Source organism: Gadus morhua, chromosome 9 (genome assembly GCF_902167405.1).
Source record: "Gadus morhua chromosome 9, gadMor3.0, whole genome shotgun sequence".
Lineage (NCBI taxonomy): Eukaryota > Metazoa > Chordata > Actinopteri > Gadiformes > Gadidae > Gadus > Gadus morhua.
In genome coordinates, this window is record NC_044056.1 from 4,507,131 (window position 1) to 4,530,779 (window position 23,649).

The 23,649-nt window shown below is 46.6% G+C and overlaps 1 protein-coding gene across 3 annotated transcripts in view; it reads left to right on the forward strand.

Moving 5' to 3' along the window:
• The window catches only part of LOC115551388 (alpha-1,3-mannosyl-glycoprotein 4-beta-N-acetylglucosaminyltransferase C), a 97,317-nt gene extending 77,221 nt beyond the window's left edge, over window positions 1-20,096 (forward strand). For 2 of the 3 annotated variants that reach the window (XM_030367094.1, XM_030367096.1), the window contains 3 exons: window positions 16,722-16,873; window positions 18,268-18,415; window positions 18,673-20,096. In XM_030367094.1, coding sequence (XP_030222954.1) covers window positions 16,722-16,873; window positions 18,268-18,415; window positions 18,673-19,829 — 1,457 coding nt within the window. In that variant the 3' untranslated portion in view covers window positions 19,830-20,096. Of the gene's footprint in view, window positions 1-6,509; window positions 6,687-16,721; window positions 16,874-18,267; window positions 18,416-18,672 lie in introns of those variants that run through there. The other variant, XM_030367095.1, reaches the window with a different exon arrangement.
• Window positions 20,097-23,649: the final 3,553 nt, after the last annotated feature.

The window sequence follows — 23,649 nt, forward strand, 5'->3', positions numbered from 1 at the left end:
AATACTATGAGGCTTTGTTAAGCAATAGCTATTAAGGGACTAAATGAGGACATTTAATCACTTGTGCAGATTCATCAATAACATGTTCTCTCCTCCTGACAGCACATATTGCAGCTAATCCCAGAGGTTGTGTTTCCGGCTGCGTGAGGAAAAGAGAAGGCGCTCTCTCGGTTGAATGGTTTCAAAAATGGCTCTGCACTATATCACGTCTTTCCTACCTTGTCCGTTGAGCTTGAGATTATGTTCTGTCAAATAAGCCTGTATATTTCAATAACCGCTAAGCCTTTTTTAAATGGTAAGATAAAGTCGACGTTCACCGAAGCCTTGATAAATGATGAGTTAAAACTGCGTACAGGATGTGGTTTTCGCACGGCCTGGGATTTTAATCTGTGACGATGAGCCTACGAGAAAATGTTGCATCTTATATGAATCACCCTTTCATATTAATATGTTGAAAACAAAGACGGATGGATTGCATACATACTTTGCATTAAACCAGAGCTTAATGAGGATAAATGCTTTCATCCATGTTTTCTAGTGGCGAGGACGTCTGTTGTGCTAAGCACTGCTGAACACCCACATTACCTACGAATGCAATGCATTCGTTGACTTTGTGTTGTACTTCCTCTTTTAACTTGATCCAAAACACAATAATACCCACGCTCGTTCACTCACTCACTCACTCACTCACTCACTCACTCACTCACTCACCCACTCACTCACTCACTCACACACACACACACACACACACACACACACACACACACACACACACACACACACACACACATCACATGACGCACTGAATACAGACTGAGCACCGAGGGAAACGGCTGCACTTACCCCGTGTTGCCAGAGTGTGCCGGTGCCGTCGCATGAATATTTGAAGAGAGCCCTACAAGGATCCCGGGAGAACTTTGGGCTCACCTCTCGGGTGCCCCCATGCATCTTTAACGGGCCCCCGCCTCCCTCATAGGGCCGCTCCAAAGGGGGGGGAGGGGGGAGGGCTGTGAGTGGTGTCAGTCCCCCCCCCGCTCTCCCCTTCCGTGATGAATAAGTAAAGATGTTCAAAGAGCACGGTCCGCTGAGGAGCTGTCTTTGCGGGCCCCGGAGTCGATACCGGACCCGTTTGAGTTCTTGTGAGAGCTGTGCTGTTTACAAGTGTAACGATTAGCCCTCAAGTTTGATCTGACTCGGAAGCCTGGTCTTCGTCTTCTTCTTCTCCGGATTCTTCCACTATAAGAAGAAGAAGAAGACGAAGAAGAAGAAGAGGCAACTTTTTAAATTAGACTTTTTCGAAGTGTGCATGCAAGACATTCAATCGTGGGATTTCCGTTGTATACATTGCAGCGCTGGTGTTGGTTTGCTGGCACTTCAAGCTGTTGAGATCCCATTGTGTTTTAAAATATGAGAATCATTTGCAGCTCCTAAAAACGGTCTGAAACATCTGCTTACTGTCTGGAACATACATTTGAAATATTTATAACATTGATGTGCGTGAATAACACACATCATTGTTTATTTTTTTCTCCCCCATAAAATCCAATCCATTCCATAGCCTGCAAGTCATCAGACAAATAAACAATAATGTTTACCAAATAGCTTTGTTGTACGACATCGTAGCTTATTAAAACGGCATCTCATTAGCGGCACGGAGCAGCCATTTTACATGAGATTAATTGGGGCTTTTTTTTAAACCACTTTCTCTCCATTATCATCCTGTCTTGCAAATGGATTCACCTCGAAGCCACTGCATATTCATTTTACAGGAAGCTTGAAAAATTGTTCGGAAACGAGCCAAAGGTGGAGCCCAACGGAATAATAAACAGGGGAGCTTTGTCAGGGAGAGTGAAAGGCAGATGTTTTCACCGGGAGACGGGGGGTTCAGTTCAGGTCTTTTGTCTTTCCCTGCTGTTGTTGACGTCCCCGCCGTCACCCATTCTTACTCTTAATTGCTGTGTCCGCGGCGTGCGTGGTTCTGCCTTAAGTATATTTCTTGTCGGCTTTCTGTGCCGTCACGGAGAAGATTGTGAAGAGAGAGAGAGAGAGAGAGAGAGAGGAAAGTGGGAGTGACGTGTAGCTGGTCAGGACGGAACCAGGGTTTCTGTAATGCGTATTTGCCAGTGTGGTTAGTGCAGCCGGGCTGAGCCACAAAGTTACCGGGTTGTTTTGGTTTTGTGTTCTGCTGCCGTGTCAGGCGGAGAAGGTGTTCTCTAAAAGGTAGTCTCTCTCCTCTTGTTTCATGACTTATGTATGCAGACAAGCGTTTATCAATGTTTGATTTCCCGTTCTCAAAAATTTGGAGGAAATGTGTTTTCGGTTTGAATTCACAGCGTGTGGTTTTCCACAAACTGGACAAGCGTTGGTGTGTTAGCAGGGTGTTCTTTTGTGGTTTTCCATCTCACTCTTTTTTTTTTTTCCCAGACTGCACATGCGTTTGGTTGTTTTTTTCCTTTGTATGTGTGATGCGTAGTCTACTCTGGCAGATCAGAGGAGGCCAGTTGGTTGAGTTCCCACCCCAGGCGCAGAAACAAACAAAGTTTTGCTTTTTTTTTCGCTAAGTTGGGGCCGCTCCCACCTGAGGCGAGCCAGACGACTTCAAAGGCAAAGGGGCATCTCAGCCCTGACAGATTCAACTCAAGCGTAATTGCAGTTTCCGACATTATTCAAATCCAAAAAAATCTGTTAAAACATCAAAGGCTCCAACCTTCGAAAGGGAAATGTTGTTGCTCCGTTTTAGAAAAAAAGTATTTATTAAAATTTGTACACTGTAGTAATCTCCATGTGAAGCATAATTCCTTAATAGACTAAATGTATAAATAAATACAGTGTGAAAATAAGGCGTCCATCAACAGATAGTTGCTGCTGTTTTTTGCATTTCTAGTCTTATTTGGACAACTATCCTTTACTCTCTCCTTTGACCGAAAAATAAAGTTAATTTATTTTGGCACGGATGTAAAGAAAGAGTCAAACAAGGAATTTGCCAATGTCATATTCTCCGAAAAATGTGTGAGTCTTTAGCTTCCAGAGTAAATGTCAGTGAACGTGTTTTAATTAAAGTGCAATTGTTATACTGGTGGTCTGGTGCAACATTTACTGCGTTCTTATTTTATCTGTGAAAAATATATAAACACACCATTAAAATCCCTGAAAACAGGATCTAGTTAGCTTTACAGCCAGTCAACTAGGGATGGGCAAAACGATTATTTTTCCGGGAATCAGTTCTTTCAGTTCTGTTCACAATCACGATCTGTTCGTTTGTTTGATTCATTCGTTTGATTAGTTCGTTAGGTCAGATGGTCTGTTAGGTCATTTGCGGAAATTATGGAATAAATCTTAATCAACATGCATGTAGCCTACTACTTTCTTATGTTCTGGAGAAATTACCCAGGTTAAGTGTAAATAGTAAGCATATATATAAAGCACATACGTGCCTTTTTTTTTCATAAATATCCTTATTACATAATGGGGTGCATTAAGAATTAAATGGCATCTTCCAAGTAGCTAATAAGCAGTGAAGCACGTTAGCAACTAGACCAAACGAGACTCGTAATGGTAGGTAAAAACAATACTAAAGCATGCAATTGTGATGTGCAACAAAAGAAAAAGAAAACATATATCTTGCATGATATTGAAGCCTACAGCGTTTGTTAGTTAACATGTGCGGTGGTGCCTTATCATTTGTTTACCCATGGGCCATGGCAACGTGATTGCTAACTGCTCTCATTAGGTGCGTTTCCATCCCCCTGATTTTATGCGAACTTTGAAGTATCGAATCAGTAAACGATGATGGAAACACCAAAATTTGCATAAAAATCCTCTAATTCGCAAAAAGGTTTATCCGCTCGCTTGAGGTGGTTTTTGAGAAATGCGAAAGAGAGTAAATTCGCAAAATGCGAGATGGAAACACACTTTTCGAAACAGCTGTGACGTAGCGAACTTTGAACACACATGACTGACAGTCTTTCCGATTTCCGCATAACGACCGGCCATAGCAACCCTGCCGACATCAACGCGTAACGTCATCACCCTATTCCGCTCCAACCACTTGATGGAAACGCACCTAATTCTAATTACTTTTTTGCGAACTTTCTAAAGATTTGCATCACCTTTGAGATGGAAACGCAGCTAGTGGCTTAATCGATGAGAACGTTTTAGACTCAATCGGTGTAAGGTTGCGGGGAGACGAAGCTCTGTTCGTTTGCATATTTTATTTACGTGACCATATTTTTGTTAGACATTTAAAAAAAAAAAGAAATAATCAGTTCTCTTGTTTTGGGAATCAGTTCTCGTCGTTCACCTTCGGGATTCGTTCGTTCTGATCGAATCGTTCGCGACTGACCCAACAATACAGTCAACCAATGGCAGCGGTCTTCACCTGTGTTTCTATGTTTTCAATCATAAAATATAAAATAAGCACATGATCAGATCTTTTCTACGCCTGTGCTGTGTCACTCCATCATTGCACTGCAGTACATGTAGTGAGGATATAGCCTTCTCTAGTTTTTCTTACCCTTCCCTATTACTGACGGACACAGGTCTATCGCTCTTTCTCTCTCTCACTCTCTCTCTCTCTCTCGCTCTCGCTCTTGCTCTCTCTCTCTCTCTCTCTCTCTTGCTCTCTCTCTCTCTCTCTCTCTCTCTCTCTCTCTCTCTCTCTCTCTCTCTCTCTCTCTCTCTCTCTCTCTCTCTCTCTCTCTCCCTGTCTCTGTTTCTCTGTTTCTCTCTGTCTGATTGTGGCTTTAGATTGTCACTGAATGCAATTTCAGTGGTGGTTTTAAGGAGTTCAACCGGGTGCTTTAGCAATACACGGTTGCACCAAGAACGGTGGGGGGGAGGGGCAGACTTGGTAAATGTTTTATTTTATTTATTGGAAATGTTATTAAAAATGAATGAAACCGTAGGACATGATTTTCTCCTCCGTCAGAATGATTACAGATAGTCCTAGCCCTGGGCCACTCCTGTGGTCACTGAAGGCCCTGTCGGATCACATTCAGTCGGCAAGGTGTTTGTTCTTCCGCTGTTCTGGAGGTCTGGAGTGAGGTGTGAAACCTAATGCCCGACTCTTTGATTTAAGCGGCTCTGCGGGCAGCTATTGGTTCAGCTCCTAGGACCAGCACTTGGTGCTGATATTAACCGATGTTAAAGCAAACGGCTATTATCTCCAAATCGTTCAAAAAGTAATTAGCATCTTTGTTTTTCCTAACCCTATTTTCTTCCTTATGTGTCTTTTGTATGTATGTTATTGACATTATGATATAATGAGCTCACTGTTTACCACGCACTACTATTTTGAGGATTATTATTATTCTAACAAAACTACAACAGTGCATGGGTAATTGCAGTTTTCTTCACCTTTTTATTTAAACCACTACCCTGGTTATTGTATACTATTTCACTATTTTATTTGCTTGCTTTAACTGTGTTTTTTTTTGGTGAGCTATACCTTTAAAGTAATGGAAAGCAGAAGGTAATTTACTGGAATTATGTTGAGTAATTTCCAAGACATTGTTCATAAGCTGACTTGATATGTATATTAACTACACTTTTGGTCTTATTGAAGATATTCAGTAGCTTTGAAGTAAATCATCCCCCTGTGATATGTTACGTTTATTTTAAGCTTTCCAAGCCTGTTCATTCATCATTTTTCACCAGTTTAGTCGTTTACCTGGAGACCATAGTGTGTAACATGGCTTTGGTTCCCGGTCGGGTTTTTACCCTGTGACCTAACAGACTTATGGAGAACACTCTAGCCATCTAGTCGTGACATGAAACAAGGCGGTTCAGGTCGAGCGCGTATCCAGGCTTAAACCCTGAGAATAGCTCAGTAATGAACAACTGGGATTTAAAATTCCAGGTCACACGCAGGATATCTGCAGACACAAACACACACGCATTAACCCAAAGGCAGGCACCAACGTTAAAGGAGCTGCTTTTATCATGCCGCTGTGTATGATTGTGAGAAAGAAAAATCAAACGGCAACAAACTCAAAACGGAAATTTCCATGAATGCATATCAGAACTGAATTACAACTCCTTCCCCAAAGAAGGCCGTCTAATCTTCACCACACACGTATCATTTTCCCCTCCGTTTTCCTTCTGACAGCTTCTTTTCATCCATGAAACATTTGTTTTTGATTACCCCGATAGTGGAGCCCAGGGCCCCTGCCAAGGCTACCCAGTAAGGGGTATTGGATATAAATGTCTTTTAGTGATTGGCCAGCTCCCCCTTTTCACAAACCGAAACACACACGCAAGCAGGCACGCACACACACGCACACGCGTGCAAACACTCACATGCACACTCACACATGCCCATACACACACGCACATGCATACACGCGCTCACGCACGAGAACACATGTACACCCACGTGCACACGTACGCAAACACACATGCCCGCACACGCACAGGTACACACATGCACACAAACACACAAGCGAATACACACACAAACACACACGCACACACACGCACCCACACACGCACACGCACACGCGCGCGGCTCATCAAATATTCATAGTGGAGACTGGGGAGAACGGTGGGGATGTGGGATATTCTCCGGTCTCATCCTGGAGTGGTAGTCAATGCTGTTACAGCTCGGATCCACTTCCACACGGGGTGCGCTGGCTGTTGGACAGGCGGAGTGAGGCTGCAGGGAGGGCATGGGAGGCAGCTCTACAAAGGTACTGCACCACACACATCTCTGTGGACTGCTGCTGGCTGACTGCTTTTGTTTAAGTTGTTGGCTCCTTAGACAGGCCTGTGAGCACAGCACAGAGAGGGGGATGACATGTTGTACGTTGGACCGCAGATGAGAAGAGAACCCACACCTTTTCATGGTATGTTGTCGCTGGACTGTATATGTGACAGTGTGGGGTATTAAAAGCCCTTCTTGATGTTTGTGAATCCTGTGCGTGGTGATGAATTTGATCTTGAATGATTTTTTCCCTACACATTTTACTGTATACGTTTTCGATCCGTAATATCTGCAACACCTTGGTTGTGACAATTTAGTCCAAGTTGGATATTTTAAAAATAAATGTCATTGTATGGACAGCACAGAGGAGATGCACAAGAAAGTGGATTAAAAGAGAGAAAGAATTACAAGAACATAGGACTGCAGTGGCGTTTTGACCGGCATTAGACGCCTAATCATAGTACATTCACATTTTCACCCTGCCTTATCAATTTCCTGCATGTCAACCTGGGAACTTTTATTTGTAATTCAATACCCATGATTGATGGATTTGCTATACATCCAACTAAATGTGATTGATTCGCTAGACTAATGTGATCAGAGATTATTGTTAGCCACAACTTGTATTGATGAATTTCAATGCTATAATTTGTAAAGTCTGCACCACAAAATCCGTGCATATTATTATGGGAGCAGCACAACACATTGACTAATCCCTGCCATCACTTGCAATGTGATACGCATATTAAGTTGTTGTTTTTTCGTACAAGGAGGAGACAATTAGGTAATTGTCGGCTGGGATTATGAAGTCAACGAGGTGCATCAATCCGTTTTGGATATGTTATTGTCAGAGTACAGCAGGGACATTCTGATCAGCGAATTAGAGAATGGAACAGACAAAGAAGGGATCAGACACACAGATAATGGACTCGGGGCTTTGAGGCAAATCAAATAGTTTGACCCTGTTTGATGCCGAGGGAGCAGCCATAACATTGTTTCTAAGGCTGGATCCAGCAGTCCTTTGTCATAGCAGAACTTGTGGGGAGAGACAGTCAGGCAGAATTGGCATGGGCTGGATTTACACCTTGTTTCCTGTTTCATTACGGAGATGTTGCACCGAAGAAAACCAATTATCGCGAGTGACTCAAGCTTTCATCAGCTTCATCCACTTTAATAGGTAAAGTTCTACAGTGGCCATTCTCCACCATTTGAAACCTTTTATAGACGCTTTTTTACAGTTTTCCACTTCTGGGTGAGTTTGTGTTGGCCAATCACGCACTTACAGATCCCTGCCTCCAGCAATGTGATTGGTCGAACAAATATGATGCGCAAAACAGTGAAACGCAGCGTTCTCCCATATTAAACTCGTCTGCCATCAGACTAGGTATTAATCTAAAGGCAGATTTGTGAGACGACATTTGTGCAAAGTCTTTAGAAAGAAACGTCAACAGCTAAATGCTTTGAACATATATGTGGCATCATTATAAATGGATCCTGTGTCATTATTTCACTGTGACAACCTGGGAGGGGAAGGGGGCGGGGGGGGGGGGGGGGGGGGGGGGGGAGGGTTTCACGGCCGTCTTATTTCAGGTGACTTGATTTAATCTTGTTAAGTAATCACAAAATCCAATCGTACGCTCAAAGTTAGCCTTCAACTCCTCAGCCGTGTCCACTCTGTGTAACTCATCCCCTAAGAGCTATCTCCTTCCCCGGGGGGGGGGGGGGGACACGGCGGGTAAAACTGGGCCATCCCCCCCGTTGTGTTATCCCAATACACAGCCCCCTCTGAAAGGGTTCTGGCGGAGGAGGGCGGGCCCCCCCACCGCTAAATGTGGAAGGAGGAGATAGTGCATTCTCATGTTATCTGCCGTCGGAACCCTTGGCCCCTTGGACGTTTTCTCATTTCACAGATTTGACCAGCGGCTGACCTTGGCGACTCTAAGTGCTTTCAAGGCAGAGAGAAGTCTGGGCCCCTTCTAGTGGTGTCTTCCACGTAGAGGGGGAATCGCACACACTCTCGTTCACTCACTCGCACACACACACTCCCTCGCACACACACACACACGTGAGCACATACACACACACGTAAGCAAACACACGTACACACTCGCACGCACACACACACACACACACACACACACACACACACACACACACACACACCACACACACACACACACACACACACACACACACACACACACAGATAGGCACACGGACACTGGGCTCTTTTCACTTTTGCCAATTCCTCTGATGCCCGGAGCCTCGCTGCCCAGTCCCTTTCTATTTTTCAATAACACGGACACACAAAGACATTCATCTGGGCTTTTAATGCTCTGTCCTCGGGGGGGCGTGGGGCCATACGTTTATGACTCCTGACGTCAGGCGCAGAGCGCGAGCGAGAGAGAGAGAGAGAGCGAGTGCCGGGAGAGACCAGAGAGAGAGGGAGAGAGAGAGTGCTGGGAGAGACGAGAGAGGGCCGCCGCCCGCGCACGACGCAGAGGTGCGCGCACTCACACAGGAACCCACTGAAATAAGAACCGGAGCCAATACCTTTCACCCTGGGGGGAGTCAGGGAGCCTCCGATGCTAATCGCCTTGTCTCGCGCACGTTGGTAATAATTAGAGCCAGCATGTCTGAATCCACACCGGAGGCGCACTCCTCACAAGAGGGGGGAGGAGGGAGGGAGGGAGGGAGGGAGGGAGGGAGATGGGAGCGATACGCTGTCGGGGTGGAGGATACCCACTTGTCAGGAGTGTTTTCTCAGTAGTATCAGAGGCGTCCGTCTCCTTCCCTCCCCGCGCGTCGTGTGCTAATCTGGGTCAGGGTGCTAACTGCTTCCGGGCAGCCTGGGAGAGGCCTGCCCACGAATAGATCATTCCTCACGCCTCATTAAGCTCCTGTCCCGGCCGCCCGCCGCCCACCGACCGCCAGCGCCAGCGCCGTCATCAGAGCAGGCGGGAAAAAAACCTCCACGGTGTCTCACCCACTTGACCTTAAAAATAAACATTGCGAGATGTCTTCGCCTGGCGTACCTACTAGCTTAACCAAGGCTAAGAGCCACTCTGTCTTCGCCCAATAGCAGTCAGTCTGAGGTTGCCCGTGGTTACGTGTGTCTCTGACTAAGATATCGCAGCCTGTGCTACGGGGAGGTAGGGCAGATGTTGAAACGAGCACGCTACAGCCTGTGATTGCTCTGGGGGACAGCTCGGCGCTCAATGGAATTCCAAGGTTGAAGCAACGCTGCTCGACAGCCTGGACATAGCATTAGCCTAGCGTTTGCCTGGTGTAAAAGTATTAAAATCCCAAGGCGTAACTTCTGAATCGAGATTAGCCTGGTAGTAGTGTCGGCCTGGTAGTAGAGTCGGCCTGGTAGTAGCATCAGCCTGGTAGTAGAGTCGGTCTGGTAGAAGCGTCAGTCTGGTAGTTGTGTCGGCCTGGCAGTAGCGTCAGTCTGGTAGTAGCATCAGCCTGGCTGTAGAGTCGTCCCGGTAGTCTTGTAGTAGCGTCAGTCTGGTTGTAGCTGCAGTCTGGTAGTAGCTTCGGCCTGGTAGTCTGGTAGTAGCGTCGGCCTGGTAGTCTGGTAGCAGCTTCAGTCTGGTAGTAGCGTGGGCCTGGTAGTAGCCTCAGCCTGGTAGTAGCGCCAGCCTTGTAGTAGCGTCTGTCTGGTTAGCGCGTTGCCTCGCGTTAGTGTGTTACACAGAATCCCGAGTTTTGTGATGATACACACTAACCGCGCTTCTCCGAGCCGACCGAAAAATGGAAATCAGACGAGGGGGGGGGGAACGCCAAGGCTGCTTTGAAGAAGAACCTCTTCACAATCACGTTACGTCGACGCCCGGAGCTGAGCCGTCAGGGTGCTGCGGAGCGCCGGCGAGGCAGCGAGAGAGGAGCTGCCGTGTTTAGGCGCTTTGATGCCTGATTGCTCTAAAGATGGCATCAGTGGGAGACACATGCTCAATAATTCATCAGGAGCCCCTTTTCGCATTTCGTGCACCACCTGCGCCTACTGGTGCTGCGGGCAATAAAGAGAGCTGTGAGTGGTGGTGATGGATCCAACATCCTCGTTCCCCATCTCCTCTCCCATCGTCTCCAACACAGAATGAGGCCCTCACTCCTTGCTGAATAATGTCCCCCAGGTCACAGAAGGAAATGGAAAGGCCTCCAAAACAGGGGTGGGGGAAAGGGACCTTTATGATTATGATGCACTTTATTGATCCCTGAAAGGTAAAGTTTATTATAACAAAGACACATTCATGGTATAATTTATATAATTTGATGCCAGCATGTATTTTAAGTCACCCTATACCACGATAAACATATATGACAAGGCAAAGATGACAAGCAGGGACTGGGAGACATATAGGCTCACACAATGAAGAAATACATAGAGGTACATAATCAGCACTCCTGTACTGACTACACATGCAAGTGAATGTGAGCTAATCGTTAAAGTTCATCGTTTCCTAACCCTGCATACCAAGAACATCGTCTGCCATCGATGACCGTCGTCAACACGGTCGGACAACAGCAGTACACAGCGGAAAGCTTTCATTCAGTTTCTTTTTCTCTCAGAAAACGAATGGTTTCTTTGCGTCGGTCTAGCAGGCAGGCGAGTCGTTTTTCAGAGCTACCCTGCTCCAAAGGGTGTTGTGTTGCACACTGGTCTCCCCTGGGGGGGCAACAGCTGGATTTTGCGTCATCACCAGGCTTCTGATCGCTCCCCCGGGGCGGTGGGGGTTGCTGGGGTAGGCTGGTGGAGAACGGACAGCTTGGACTCGAGTATCCCTAGGGAACACATCATGCTTTCTTCTCTCTTCATCGCTCTTCATCTCTCACTCCCTCTCTCCCTTTCTCCTGCTCTCATCCTCCATCCCTCACCTCCCTCCCTCTGTCCCTCTACAGTTTCCCTCTTCCTCTCCAACACTCTCTGCCCTTCTCCCTTCACTCTCCTCTACGTTTCTCTCTCTCTCTCTCTCTCTCTCTCTCTCTCTCCTCTCCTCTCCTCTCCTCCCTCTCCCTCTCTCCTCCCTCCTCTCTCTCTCCTCCCTCTCTCCTCCCTCTCCCTCTCTCCTCCCTCTCCCTCTCCTCTCCTCTCCTCTCCTCCTCCTCCTCTCTCCTCCCTCCTCTCCTCTCCCTCCCTCTCCTCCCTCCTCTCCCTCTCTCCTCCCTCTCCCTCTCCTCTCCCTCCTCTCCCTCTCCCTCCTCCCTCTCCTCTCCCTCCTCTCCCTCCTTTCCCTCTCCTCTCCTCTCCTCTCCTCTCCTCCCTCTCCCTCTCTCCTCCCTCGCCCTCTCCTCTCTCTCCTCCCTCCTCCCTCCTCCTCCCTCTCCTCTCCTCCCTCTCCCTCTCCTCTCCCTCCTCTCCCTCTCCTCTCCTCCCTCTCCCTCTCCTCCCTCCTCCCTCCCTCCCTCCCTCTCCCCTCCCTCCCCCTCTCCTCTCCTTCCCCATCTCTCTCCCCGGTAGTGGGTGAGCCCACGCGGCTGTCAGCAGTGATGGGATGTGGGGGCGCATCGGCGGGGGTGTCTCGGTACGTCTGTTAGGACCGGGGCTGGGGCAATGCTGGCACCCTGGGGCCCCTGGGGGCCTAGTCGGCACCACAACAATTTGGAGTTTGGAAGCACAACAGGCAGGGGGCCTGCAGAACACAGCTGGAACCACCGCTCAAAACAAACGGCGAATACCTTAGTGTGTCCTTTGAGTTTGTTGGTGTGTGTGTGTGTGTGTGTGTGTGTGTGTGTGTGTGTGTGTGTGTGTGTGTGTGTGTGTGTGTGTGTGTGTGTGTGTGTGTGTGTGTGTGTGTGTGTGTGTGCGTGCATCTACTTTTATGAGGTCTCTGTGTGTGTTTGTGTGCTTGAACTTTTCTTTGTGTGTGTGTGTGGCTGAATGTGTGTGAGTGTGACTGTGTTACATGTCTGTACGGGTCCGAACCGGTTAGAAAACACCTCGCCATATTGCCTGGATAACCGCTGTCCCGAAGAGTGATAGACTGAATAGGAAATGACACGATAAAACTCTGAGCGAACCACTTCAATCAGCCCCGTCCCCAACACTGCCTCGTTAAACCATAACAAGGGTTATTCATAGATTAAACTAAAGCGCTCGGATATCTAACAAGGGCCGATTAGCCCCTACACACGACAGGATTCCTTTGTTGAGCGGCTGTAGGAATTTGGGGAACGATAAAGAAGTGTTTGACCAATTGAAATCATTAACACAACAGCCGTTTCATAATAAAGGGATTTATTATTCCCCGTAGCTGTGGCGCAATTTGGTTATCAACAAAGGACCCTGTGTTCCCCGACTTGCCTCCGCTAATCGAGGAGTGGAAATCCATTCACGGTGGTTGAAGACCTGCCACAAAGCAACTGCTGAATCCAGGCAAATCTGCAGGCTTAATTGATTATTTGCGCGGCGCTGTATATCTGTAAGGTGCAGGCAGCCCGGGGGAAATAATGTAAAACAGATAACAAGATGAAATGTGGGAGAATTGCTTTCTGCGGCCCCTTTTATTAATCCGCCCCTCTCTCTGGCGTTCTGGGCCTGCATCACCCCGCCGTGTAGATTTCCCTCTATTAAGCCCGGCCCAGACGCTCGCCTTCCAAGAACCGTCTGCTGCTAAATAGAAATTTAAGTGTCAGAGATTCAGATTGCGACGGGGGGGCAGTGGGACGGGGTTTCTGAGCGGTTGTTTCTTTGATTTCTGAATTAAACAATAAGGTGCGGCTGTATGGAACACGTCTCGGCATTAAGCATTTCACTTTTCTCATTCTTCGTTATTCCTACTCCCTCTATCACACGCTTCCCCGCTGGCATTCAAATGAGTCGATTCATTATGTTGTGCTTTGCAGGGCAGCCGATTAGTTTTTTTTATCTTCTGTTTTCTCGGCAGAGATGTTAGGGCCGTAATCTATTCATTTTTGTGAACACCAAGGTTGTTTTTCATGAGCTCTCTTTTGCAATTTCTCCTAGCTGTGTTGATTAGTTTACAGCCGTGCTGGAGGCTGTAGGTGTACCGGGGTCTGAATGACATCCCCAGAATGACATCATCATCATTAGCCCGTAGATCTGAAGCATCAACAATAACGTGTGTGTAAATTTGCTTTGGCCAGAAACACTATGATGCAAACATCGGATGATGCTTGTCTATGTTTCTGTATTTGTCCCTATTCAACCTTAGATAAGATAAAAAATAAACCTTTCAACACGCATGCTGTTGCTTGCACACACGCACTGAAGCGTGTGTTTAACACCGAAGTGCAACACGTCGACATTAGCTCTCTCTCGTGCACAAAAAAATATTTGAAATTCCGATATTTATATTGAGCATTAGGATTGGCAGAAAATGGTCAAATTGCTTATTCACATAAATCACATATATACTGCCCATAATTCCGGGTAGGAAGTGAATATTTACTGACTGCCAATAAGCATGCTCGTGCAAAGTACTACATGGGCCCAAATTGATGCATCCACAAACACTGTACCAGCACAAACCACTGACTGAATCCCCCCACGCAAGTGCTTTTCTGCTGACATTAGCAGAGACGCACTCTAGACTGACGCACGTTATCTGGAAACACGTTGACACACAAACAGAGACGCCAAACAGTCCCCGTTCTTTCCCGGAGAACCCAATCGCATCATCTCATCATGGTCTGTTTCTCGTTTCACTCAGCTTGATTGGGTGTACATGTGGTGTTGTACTGTTGTCGCGCTTGCATTTACCTTCCGTGTAACAGAGCGCAGACGTTGTCGGCTGGGAGCCGCAGAGAGTATTTAACACTGACGTATGCACGCACACAGTGGCACAGGTTAGAAAGTGCTCTATAAATGCAGACCATTTGCCATTTAAACAAAGAAACAAGGAAAAACGGAAGAGTAGTGAAAACAGGTATAAATACTTGCCCATAATTAATGTGGAAAATGGGCCAAAGAAATTACTACAATACAAGGGTGGAAAATGCACTGACAGTGACTGCGCATACATTTACATCATAAGTGTTGACAACAACAGCAACAACAACAACCTTGTTGTACTGTTGGCTGGCTTGGCCCGGATCCAACATCGATGCATTCTCCGCCACACCCACACCCTGTTGAGAGCTAGTCAACCTGCTATTGAGTACAGTCGGTACACAGTTATTTCTCCTCTTGGTCGATGACCAACGGCTTGGAAAACCTCCCGGGGTGGTCCTAATGATTCTCCTCATCGCCATGCATGAGCACGTCTCTCCGGCTGACCCATCTCGATGGCCCCTTTCTGCTGCCTCCCCCCTCCTTCTTCACCACCCCTTCTCCTCCTCATCCTCAACCTATACCTCTCTTCCTACTGCTCCACAGCTCCTATTCCTCCTCCACCTGTCTTCCTCCACCTCCACCTTCCCTCATTATCATCCTCCTCCACCTCTCCTCATCCTCCACCTCTCATCCTACTCCTCCACCCCCCCTTTTCCTCCTCCTCCTCCTCCACCTCCTCCTCCTCCTCCTCCTCCTCTCTTCCTACTCCTCCCCCCCCTATTCCTCCTCCTCCTCCTCCTCCTCCTCCTCCTCCTCCACCTCTCTTCCTACTCCTACCCTGCTCCTATTCCTCCTCCACCTGTCTTCCTCCACCTCTCCTCCTCCTCTTACCCCACCTCCCCTCATCCTCCTTCTGCATCCGGTTACAGAAGAGGGCTACACTATCCGAGGAGGAGATATGGAACAAAGCATAAAACACTACAGAGTGACATAGCACTGGCTATTGGTAATGGTGTTTCTGCTAATTGTCCAAAAATGTAACACCTTCCACTAATTAAGAGAACTGCTGTGATTAGAGAGAGAGAGAGAGAGAGAGAGAGAGGGAGAGAGGGAGAGGAAAACGTGTTTTGTGCACATGTGAAGAGAGAGCTCCATGGTTTAGAAAGCGTGCAGGCTGTCCTTGACCAGCATCACATGCAAGGGGTAATTCCAAGCGGGCACTCGTACACAACCTCTATTGCCTACCCTTTTATCTTCAAAGCTGCCGTGTTTATTCCTGCCGCGTAGAGCTATAATGAACGCACAGAGCTACCGTGTCGGCTGAATGCATAGTTTCAACGCTGAATAGCAAAAAAAATAAAAACTGCTTATTAGGTGAGTAATTGCTTTCCCCACAAGAAAGTATAGGTAGGGGATTGTGATGAGAATGGACTGTGGTGGATGGATATGTTGTATTCAGTTTTCTGTGCAAAAAGGTTTATTGACGATCCAGGTCCCAGGTGTGGCGGTTGGGCGGTGCACGTAATCGATGAGGGTATGTGTGGACATTGAGCTGAGCTTAGAGCTGGTTAGTATTCCATTAGGTGTCTTCTGGGCTGCTGCTGCAATGCCACATATTAGCATGTTGATCGGAAGAAATAAAAATAAACCAACAACTAACACAAAAAACTCAAGCGAACCCTGGTTTCTCTAATTATATTGTTTTTGCATTATAGTGTTTCTGTAGGCTATTGATGTCTGTGTGACTTATTCCAAAGTGGTGTTGGTTATTGACGGGTGACAAGACGTCCATTTGATGTTAACCCAGAGTCATATTGTATCTGGTAAATACCTGGACAAACTTGTTTTTTATACTAAATGCAATTTTGGTTTGATCACTGTACGTTCTATTAGATAATACCAGTACCATGAGGATCGGAAATCAGAAATCTGTTTTGGGAAACAAATTGAACCAGATGTACTTGTTTTGTGCCTCGATTACACACAGTGTTTGCATTGCTGTCATTTGCCGATATATCGGCTAATTACAAAATCTTTGAAGTGCGGATAATAAATAAGCGACCTAGCGGCCATCTTTGTTCTAAACACTGGCAGCGTGGGGGGAACTGAATGAATCCCACATTTGGCAGCTATTCAGAAGCGAGACGGTCTTGGTGGATCAGTCCAATGGCTTATCACAGTCTCCGGGCTGGTGGCGACACAGGGGCCCCTTTAAGTGATGATGGGGGTCCTTTGGGGAACGATGAGGTCTGATGTGTGTCGCTCTCTGTGCGTCCTGTGCAGGTTCCGCTGACAGTCGGACCAGCATGAGGCTGGTGTGGAAGTCCCTGGACAAGATGAGGTGTCTTCGGAAACGCTCCACCATCCCCTTCCTCGGCTTCCTCATCACCTTCCTCCTCTTCCTCAACCTCTATATCGAGGACGGATACGTGCTGGTCAGCAGGTTTTCTATTGGACGTTATACCACTGCATTGTTGAACGCTTGATCCTGATTGGTCGATAACGTTCCAAGGGCAAGAATGATTTTTTTTCCCGATAACGGGGCACCTCTGGTGATTAGCTTTTCAAAATCAATCGATTAGCAATCGACGGTAATAACAACAACGGTCAAATAGAACATCGAACAGATGTTTCCGTGACAACCACAGCAAAAACGATACGCTCAAAGTACCGCAGAAAAAAATATTAACAGATGGTTATTCCAATCTGTTCATGAATTTGACCCTAAAACTGAATTATATTTGTTTGAGTAAATAGTACACATTAACAAAATACCAAAAACATTTTTTCAAAAAAACATGTTTACATTTTCAGAATACGTTCCCGAGCTGGAATCATGCTGAGGATTTATTTCTTATTCATGACGAAACCCCACACGGTGTGCAGGGTTTCGTCAAACACAAACACATTATCTGTATTTGTCGTTTGAATTATTAAGAGGTAGCTCATGTCTTCTGCACATTCGTGGCCCATTTAAAGTCTTGTGCGTTTGGCTTCACAAACTGCCCAGAAGGATTTTAAGGATCTTCTTCCCAGAGCACAGAACACCAAAAAACATTAAGGCTGTTCCTGACAAGTTAGAAGACTGTTTCCCTCCCCACCTCCTGCCCTCAGGAGATGGCTGACTGAGAATATTTTCTGTCACAATAAGTCATTTTAAAAATTTGAAAGGTCTCATAAATGTAAAGACTTCCTAATGATTTATAGTACATTTAAAGCCAAGAATCATCACGACTACTAAACAATGTGTGGGGTGATGTGTATATGTTCACTGGGACATTTGTATATATGTTTATATTCCAGGCATAAATGAAGGAAGTTTCAGAGCTAAAAACGGTTGAGTAAAGGCCGGTTTACAGTCCTCCGTAAAGTGCTGTACGTAGACACAGAGAGCCCTCTCTGTAGCCGGAGACCCTCTCCGTAGCTTACGTGCGCATCCAATATTTTTTTACTATCCGTCAACGCAACGGAGGCAGCAAGGGCTGTGATTGGTCCTCTAACAAAATCATTTCCGTAATCACTTCTCCGGATTGATTCTACACCTTATTTACTTTTTACATTGTTTACTTTGCACATTAAGGACCAATAAAACACCAAATAAGAATTGAACAGCTTTGGAAGTTTATTTACAACACTATTTTCATGGTTAGTAGTCATAATATAAAATCGATCGGGCGGCGAGTTGCATTGCGTATCCGACATCCCGACGGAGAACTTCGAATGCTCGAGGGTGTCTCCGTAGTTACGGAGTCGGATTACGGACTACGGAGTCGGAGTAGTATGCTTGGGCCTCTAGTAAGTCACCATGCTGTTGTCCCTCTGTCTTTAGGAGGAGGACAAGAGGCAACTCCGGGAATCGTCAGCGCACCCCACCACCTCAGAGCGATACGGCCACACCTTTCGGGAACTCACCAATTTCTCCGGAACCATCAACGTGACGTATCGTTATCTTGCCGGGACGCCTCTTAATCGCAAGAGTATGTTTAGTTATTTTTTTGGCCATTTAAAAAAGTTAAATGTCATCATAATTAAACTGGAATTGTTGTTATTGTTGTTTTTTGCCGGTTATGAAAACCTTTAATGTTATTGCTTATATGCTTGAATAAAATGAAACAGGTTTTATTTGGTATAACATTTACTTTTTAAGAACTGTTGACTCGATGCTTGAATCACAAGCAATTTTGACGTAGCTACGTCGTCATCAGTAAATGTTTTTTCCCTTTTTTTTTTACAGAGTATCTTACCATCGGTCTCTCATCGGTCAAGAGGAAAAGAGGAAACTACTTGCTGGAAACGATCAAGTCCATCTTCGATCAGTCCAGCTACGAGGAGCTGAAGGAGATTGTGGTGGTGGTCCACCTGGCCGACTTTGACCTGGTGTGGTGCGAGAACCTAGTGCAAGAAATCACCAGGAAGTTCGCCCACCACATCATAGCAGGGCGCCTGCTGGTCATCCAGGCTCCGGAGGAGTATTACCCGTCTCTAGACGGCCTCAAAAGGAACTACAACGACCCGGAAGACCGGGTCCGGTTCCGCTCCAAACAGAACGTAGACTACGCCTTCCTCCTCAACTTCTGCACAAACCTCTCCGACTTCTACATGATGCTGGAGGACGACGTGCGCTGCTCCAGGAACTTCCTGACCTCCCTGAAGAAGGTGATCACCTCCAGGGAAGGATCCTACTGGGTGATGCTGGAGTTCTCCAAGCTGGGCTACATCGGGAAGCTCTACCACTCCAGAGACCTGCCACGCCTGGCCCACTTCCTGCTCATGTTCTACCAGGAGATGCCGTGCGACTGGCTCCTGATTCACTTCAGGGGCCTGCTTGCCCAGAAGGACGTGATCCGCTTCAAGCCCTCGCTGTTCCAGCACATGGGCTACTACTCCTCCTACAAAGGGGCCGAGAACAAGCTGAAGGACGACGACTTTGAGGAAGACTCCATAGACATACCGGACAACCCTCCAGCCAGTCTGTACACGAACATCAACGTGTTTGAGAACTACGACGCCACCAAGGCCTACAGCAGCATAGACGAGTACTTCTGGGGGAAGCCTCCCTCCACCGGAGACTTCTTTGTTATCGTCTTCAACAAGTCGACCAAAATAAACAAAATCAAAATCATCACCGGGTCGGACGATCGGCAGAACGACATTCTCCACCGTGGGGCTCTGGAGGTGGGCGAGAAGCTGGTGGGAACCAAAAAGGGAAAACAGTGCACATCCTACATTACATTGGGGGAGTTTAAAAATGGCCACATCGAGGTGCAAAACGTGGACCATAAAATTGCCTTTGACATTGAGTGTGTCCGTATTGTGGTGACAGCAAGTCAAAAGGAATGGCTTATCATTAGGAGTATCAGTTTATGGACTACACAACCCCCGAGTCAATGAGGACTTGGCGTTATGACTCATATAGGCCAATCTTTTTTATTATTTATTAATTTAGGTACTTTCTGGTTATTTATCAATTCATGGATGTTATTGTGTATTTATAAGATATAATTTGGACATGCGAAAAATTATCTTTTAATTTTTTTTTTTTTATACCCACAGGCAAAAGTATTATCTTTGGTGTTCAAATTTTTCGACTCATTACAAAGGACTGCTTTCACCTGGTTTGACCTTGAGGATTCATAAAAGTACTTTGTTTTCTATAAGTTTTCAAAGTAATTTGTTTATTTTTTCTTTCAAATCCATCCTCACTGTTCTGTTGGAAAGCAATTAGCCAGCCGCAACCATTTAGAATTCATTTCTCAAGGAAGATAAAACACTCCAGCTTTCAAATTGAAAAATGCTCCGTGGTAAATAAGACAGAAATAGACCATTGAATAAATCAAAATAACTTAAACTAATTGATTACGATATAAATAATATCTGGTGAATGGATGATGTTTCAAGTCAGCCCTTTACACACTGAAAAGACGATAAATAATTGGCTGATAATGCCGTCTAAATGAGGAAGAGGATGACCATTATCTAGTGCTTCACTTTGCATCTTCGATTTGTGTGCCTCTTTTTGGTGGCGAGTGGAGCGGTCTTTTTCTTCTCCTTTCCAAAGTGACGCCCCCCCAACAGCATTGTGTTGATGGCCAGTCATCCATTCACGAGCGATCAAACGACTGCTGGAGTGTAGCCGCGGGGACGCCACTCTCCGTGCGCGTCCCTATTTGGCCTCCGAATTATTTCCACCCTTGGACGTCCACAAGGACGTTGCCTTGAATATTCATGCGTGTCGTATCTGACTCTACCAGCCGCTGCGTCTGATATCCCCGCAGCGCTGGCGTCTGCAGCGGCGGCGGCGGCGGCTGGTGGAGATGTTTCCACCAGAAGTGCGGTGCTGCTCCGTCGGCAGCAGAAGACAACGGAACATGTTTGTTTTGGCTCTTTCTCCGGGATTGGATGTGCTAGGCAGCGAAAGGGGTGTGTGGAGAACACAGCCTCACACACACAGGCACGCACGCACGCACACGAATGCACACATAGACACACACACACACACAACCCTGATCTCTGGGTCTGCTTTTTATTTATTTAATTTTTTTATTTTTGTTCAACCACAGCACAATTTTCCTCCGGTAAATTGGTCCGTGTTTGGGCGAGTGAGCTACACCAGCAGAACAACACCGCCGCCCCCCCCTGAGCTAACGGATCTCAATTCACTCTCTTTCCTTGAAATGTTTGTTCTGTTTGTTTGTGCGGCTGCACGGAGTATCCCGGGCTCACCGGGGAACCGGGCTGACCTCCCTGTCACAAGCTGCTGCTGTAGTTACCAGCCGAGAGAACACATAGACACACACACACGCAGGTTTACACAAAACACACACACACACACACACACACACACACACACACACACACACACACCGTTAGAATGACTTACGCCTACACACAAATAAACAAATACAGTACAAAACACAATTAAGTACAAAGATGCACATTCGAAATCCCACAAAACACGCACACACATTCAAACCCCCACACACACACGCACATGCAAAATCATTCATACACAAACATGCATTAATCATCATCATAATAATTATGAAAATAACTGACATTAAAGTTAAGGGACCCTGTTAAGGGACCCTTTCAAGGGACCCAAGGACCCTTAACACATGGTAGTCAAAACGAAATAATACATGAACAGAATATAATGACAGCAAACATTGTCGAGGACGGCAGAAATGCACCAGATATCGGTACCTTTGCATTTGTGTTGGTGATACAGTGTTGCAGATCTCTGCCAGGAGAGACTTCCAGAGGGGGAGGGCTGCCACACTGAAGGATCTGTCCCCAAAAGTCTGCAGGTGTGTTAGACCAGGATTGGGGGTGAAGGAGATCTGATTGGAACTCCTGGGGGTGGGGGGGGATTTTGGAGGAGATGTAGTAATTGACCGGCCAAGGAAGATGGATGGGGGGGGGGGGGGGGTGATGTCCAGCCAGGGCTTGGTGCGACTGAACCCTGACATCGGAGTTGCAGTAAACCAGGTGGAAGGTGATGGAGACATAGATGAGGATCTCACTCAAGGAGTATGAGCGTGATAGCTGGTCTGGAGTTGCAGCTGTGGTCTGGAGAGGCACACATGCATGCATAGCATACCTACCCTCACAAGTGCACACCAACACATGCGGAAGCAAATGCCCATGCACATGAATACAGTCCATGCACCAAAACAAATTGATGTTCTTAAACACGTGCCGATAGATACACACGACAGTTGTTCAGATGACACGCAACTACAAAGAAAGTCCAACATGCATTGTTAGCTCAACATCACAAACGCGCTCCAAACACACTTTGCCTTGTCAATGCGATGTAATTACAATGCGTCTGCAAACAACATTTACACTCCGACACTCATTACCATTGACATACAACAGAAGCCACAGTTTGTTCAAGTTCCACACGGCAATAAAGAGCAAATTGTTTACCTGAACAAGACGGGGTATTTTTTGGTTTGTTTGTGTTTTAGGAAATGAAAACAGATGTAGAAGAAGAAGAACAAGGCAGAGCTTCTTAAATCTCTGACAGCTGTCCCCAGTCTGTGTTAATTTACCACACACAGTGTTTGAGATGTCAGACAACGTCTACGCTCAGGAGAGAGTACTCCATGCCTCCTCTCACCCCCCCCCCCCCCCCCCCCCCCTCAAAATCGAATTAAGCTTGCCACAACCTCACATTATCAAGTATTGTTTCCATGGTATGTCATTTGTTTGGGTTTTTTGTATTTAATGGTGACCAAGGGTACTGCCGTTCTGTATCGAAACGATGATGGGATCTGCATGAATCTCTTCGTCTAAGAGTAACTGGTTCAGAACAATGTCACTCTGAACGCTCTGATTTATATCCTCTGTCTGTGTGTGTGTGTGTGTGTGTGTGTGTGTGTGTGTGTGTGTGTGTGTGTGTGTGTGTGTGTGTGTGTGTGTGTGTGTGGTATGTGTGTGTGTGTGTGTGTGTGTGTGTGTGAGAGAGAGAGATTATTCCTTTAAGATACACATCTTGATGCCAAATCCGCCTTGCATTACATGGTCTGCGAGCTCGAAGGAGGACACGATGCCCTGGAGCCGATGGGGTTTGGGGTTTTAAACATCCGTGGGCCGGCTCCCCTCGGGAACAGCCGTTCTTCCCAGACGCAGATGTAGTCCCCTATCTGCATATTTTTAATCACAACACAAACCCGTATCCACTATTAATCTTGGGTGTCCTTCTTATATTGCCGTAGAAATCAAAGTAATTGTCGCTACCGGCACACCGATGATAAACCAGTATTTGACAGGGTTGTGAGACGTGTGTACACATACTCCGGCTAGCTTGGAGCTCGACCTCATCTGAACCACTCTCCGTCCTTCTGTGGGGGTATGAACACGGACGCCTCCTATTAATCTTTTAGCACATATGGGGGATGAAGGCTTGTACGACCCGTAGTGAAGACAGGTTAGTTTGTGACGAGCGGGGTCCACCGATTCATCATCGACGTCAGTTATGGATCGGCGTGTGATCGATGGGTCCCGGGTTTATTTGGATAACGCGAGCTGTCTTCCAGTGAAAGCATGTGTAGAGTGCATGAACACGGCATTTTCAGTGGATGAACATCAAGTCTTTTTCTATGTGAGAAGCCTGAGGACCAAGGAGTTGGCTTCCGCATTACCTTACAACAGGTGGGCCTTCGTGTGTTGTACAGCTGTTCAGTAGCGAGGTTTCGTCCCAAAA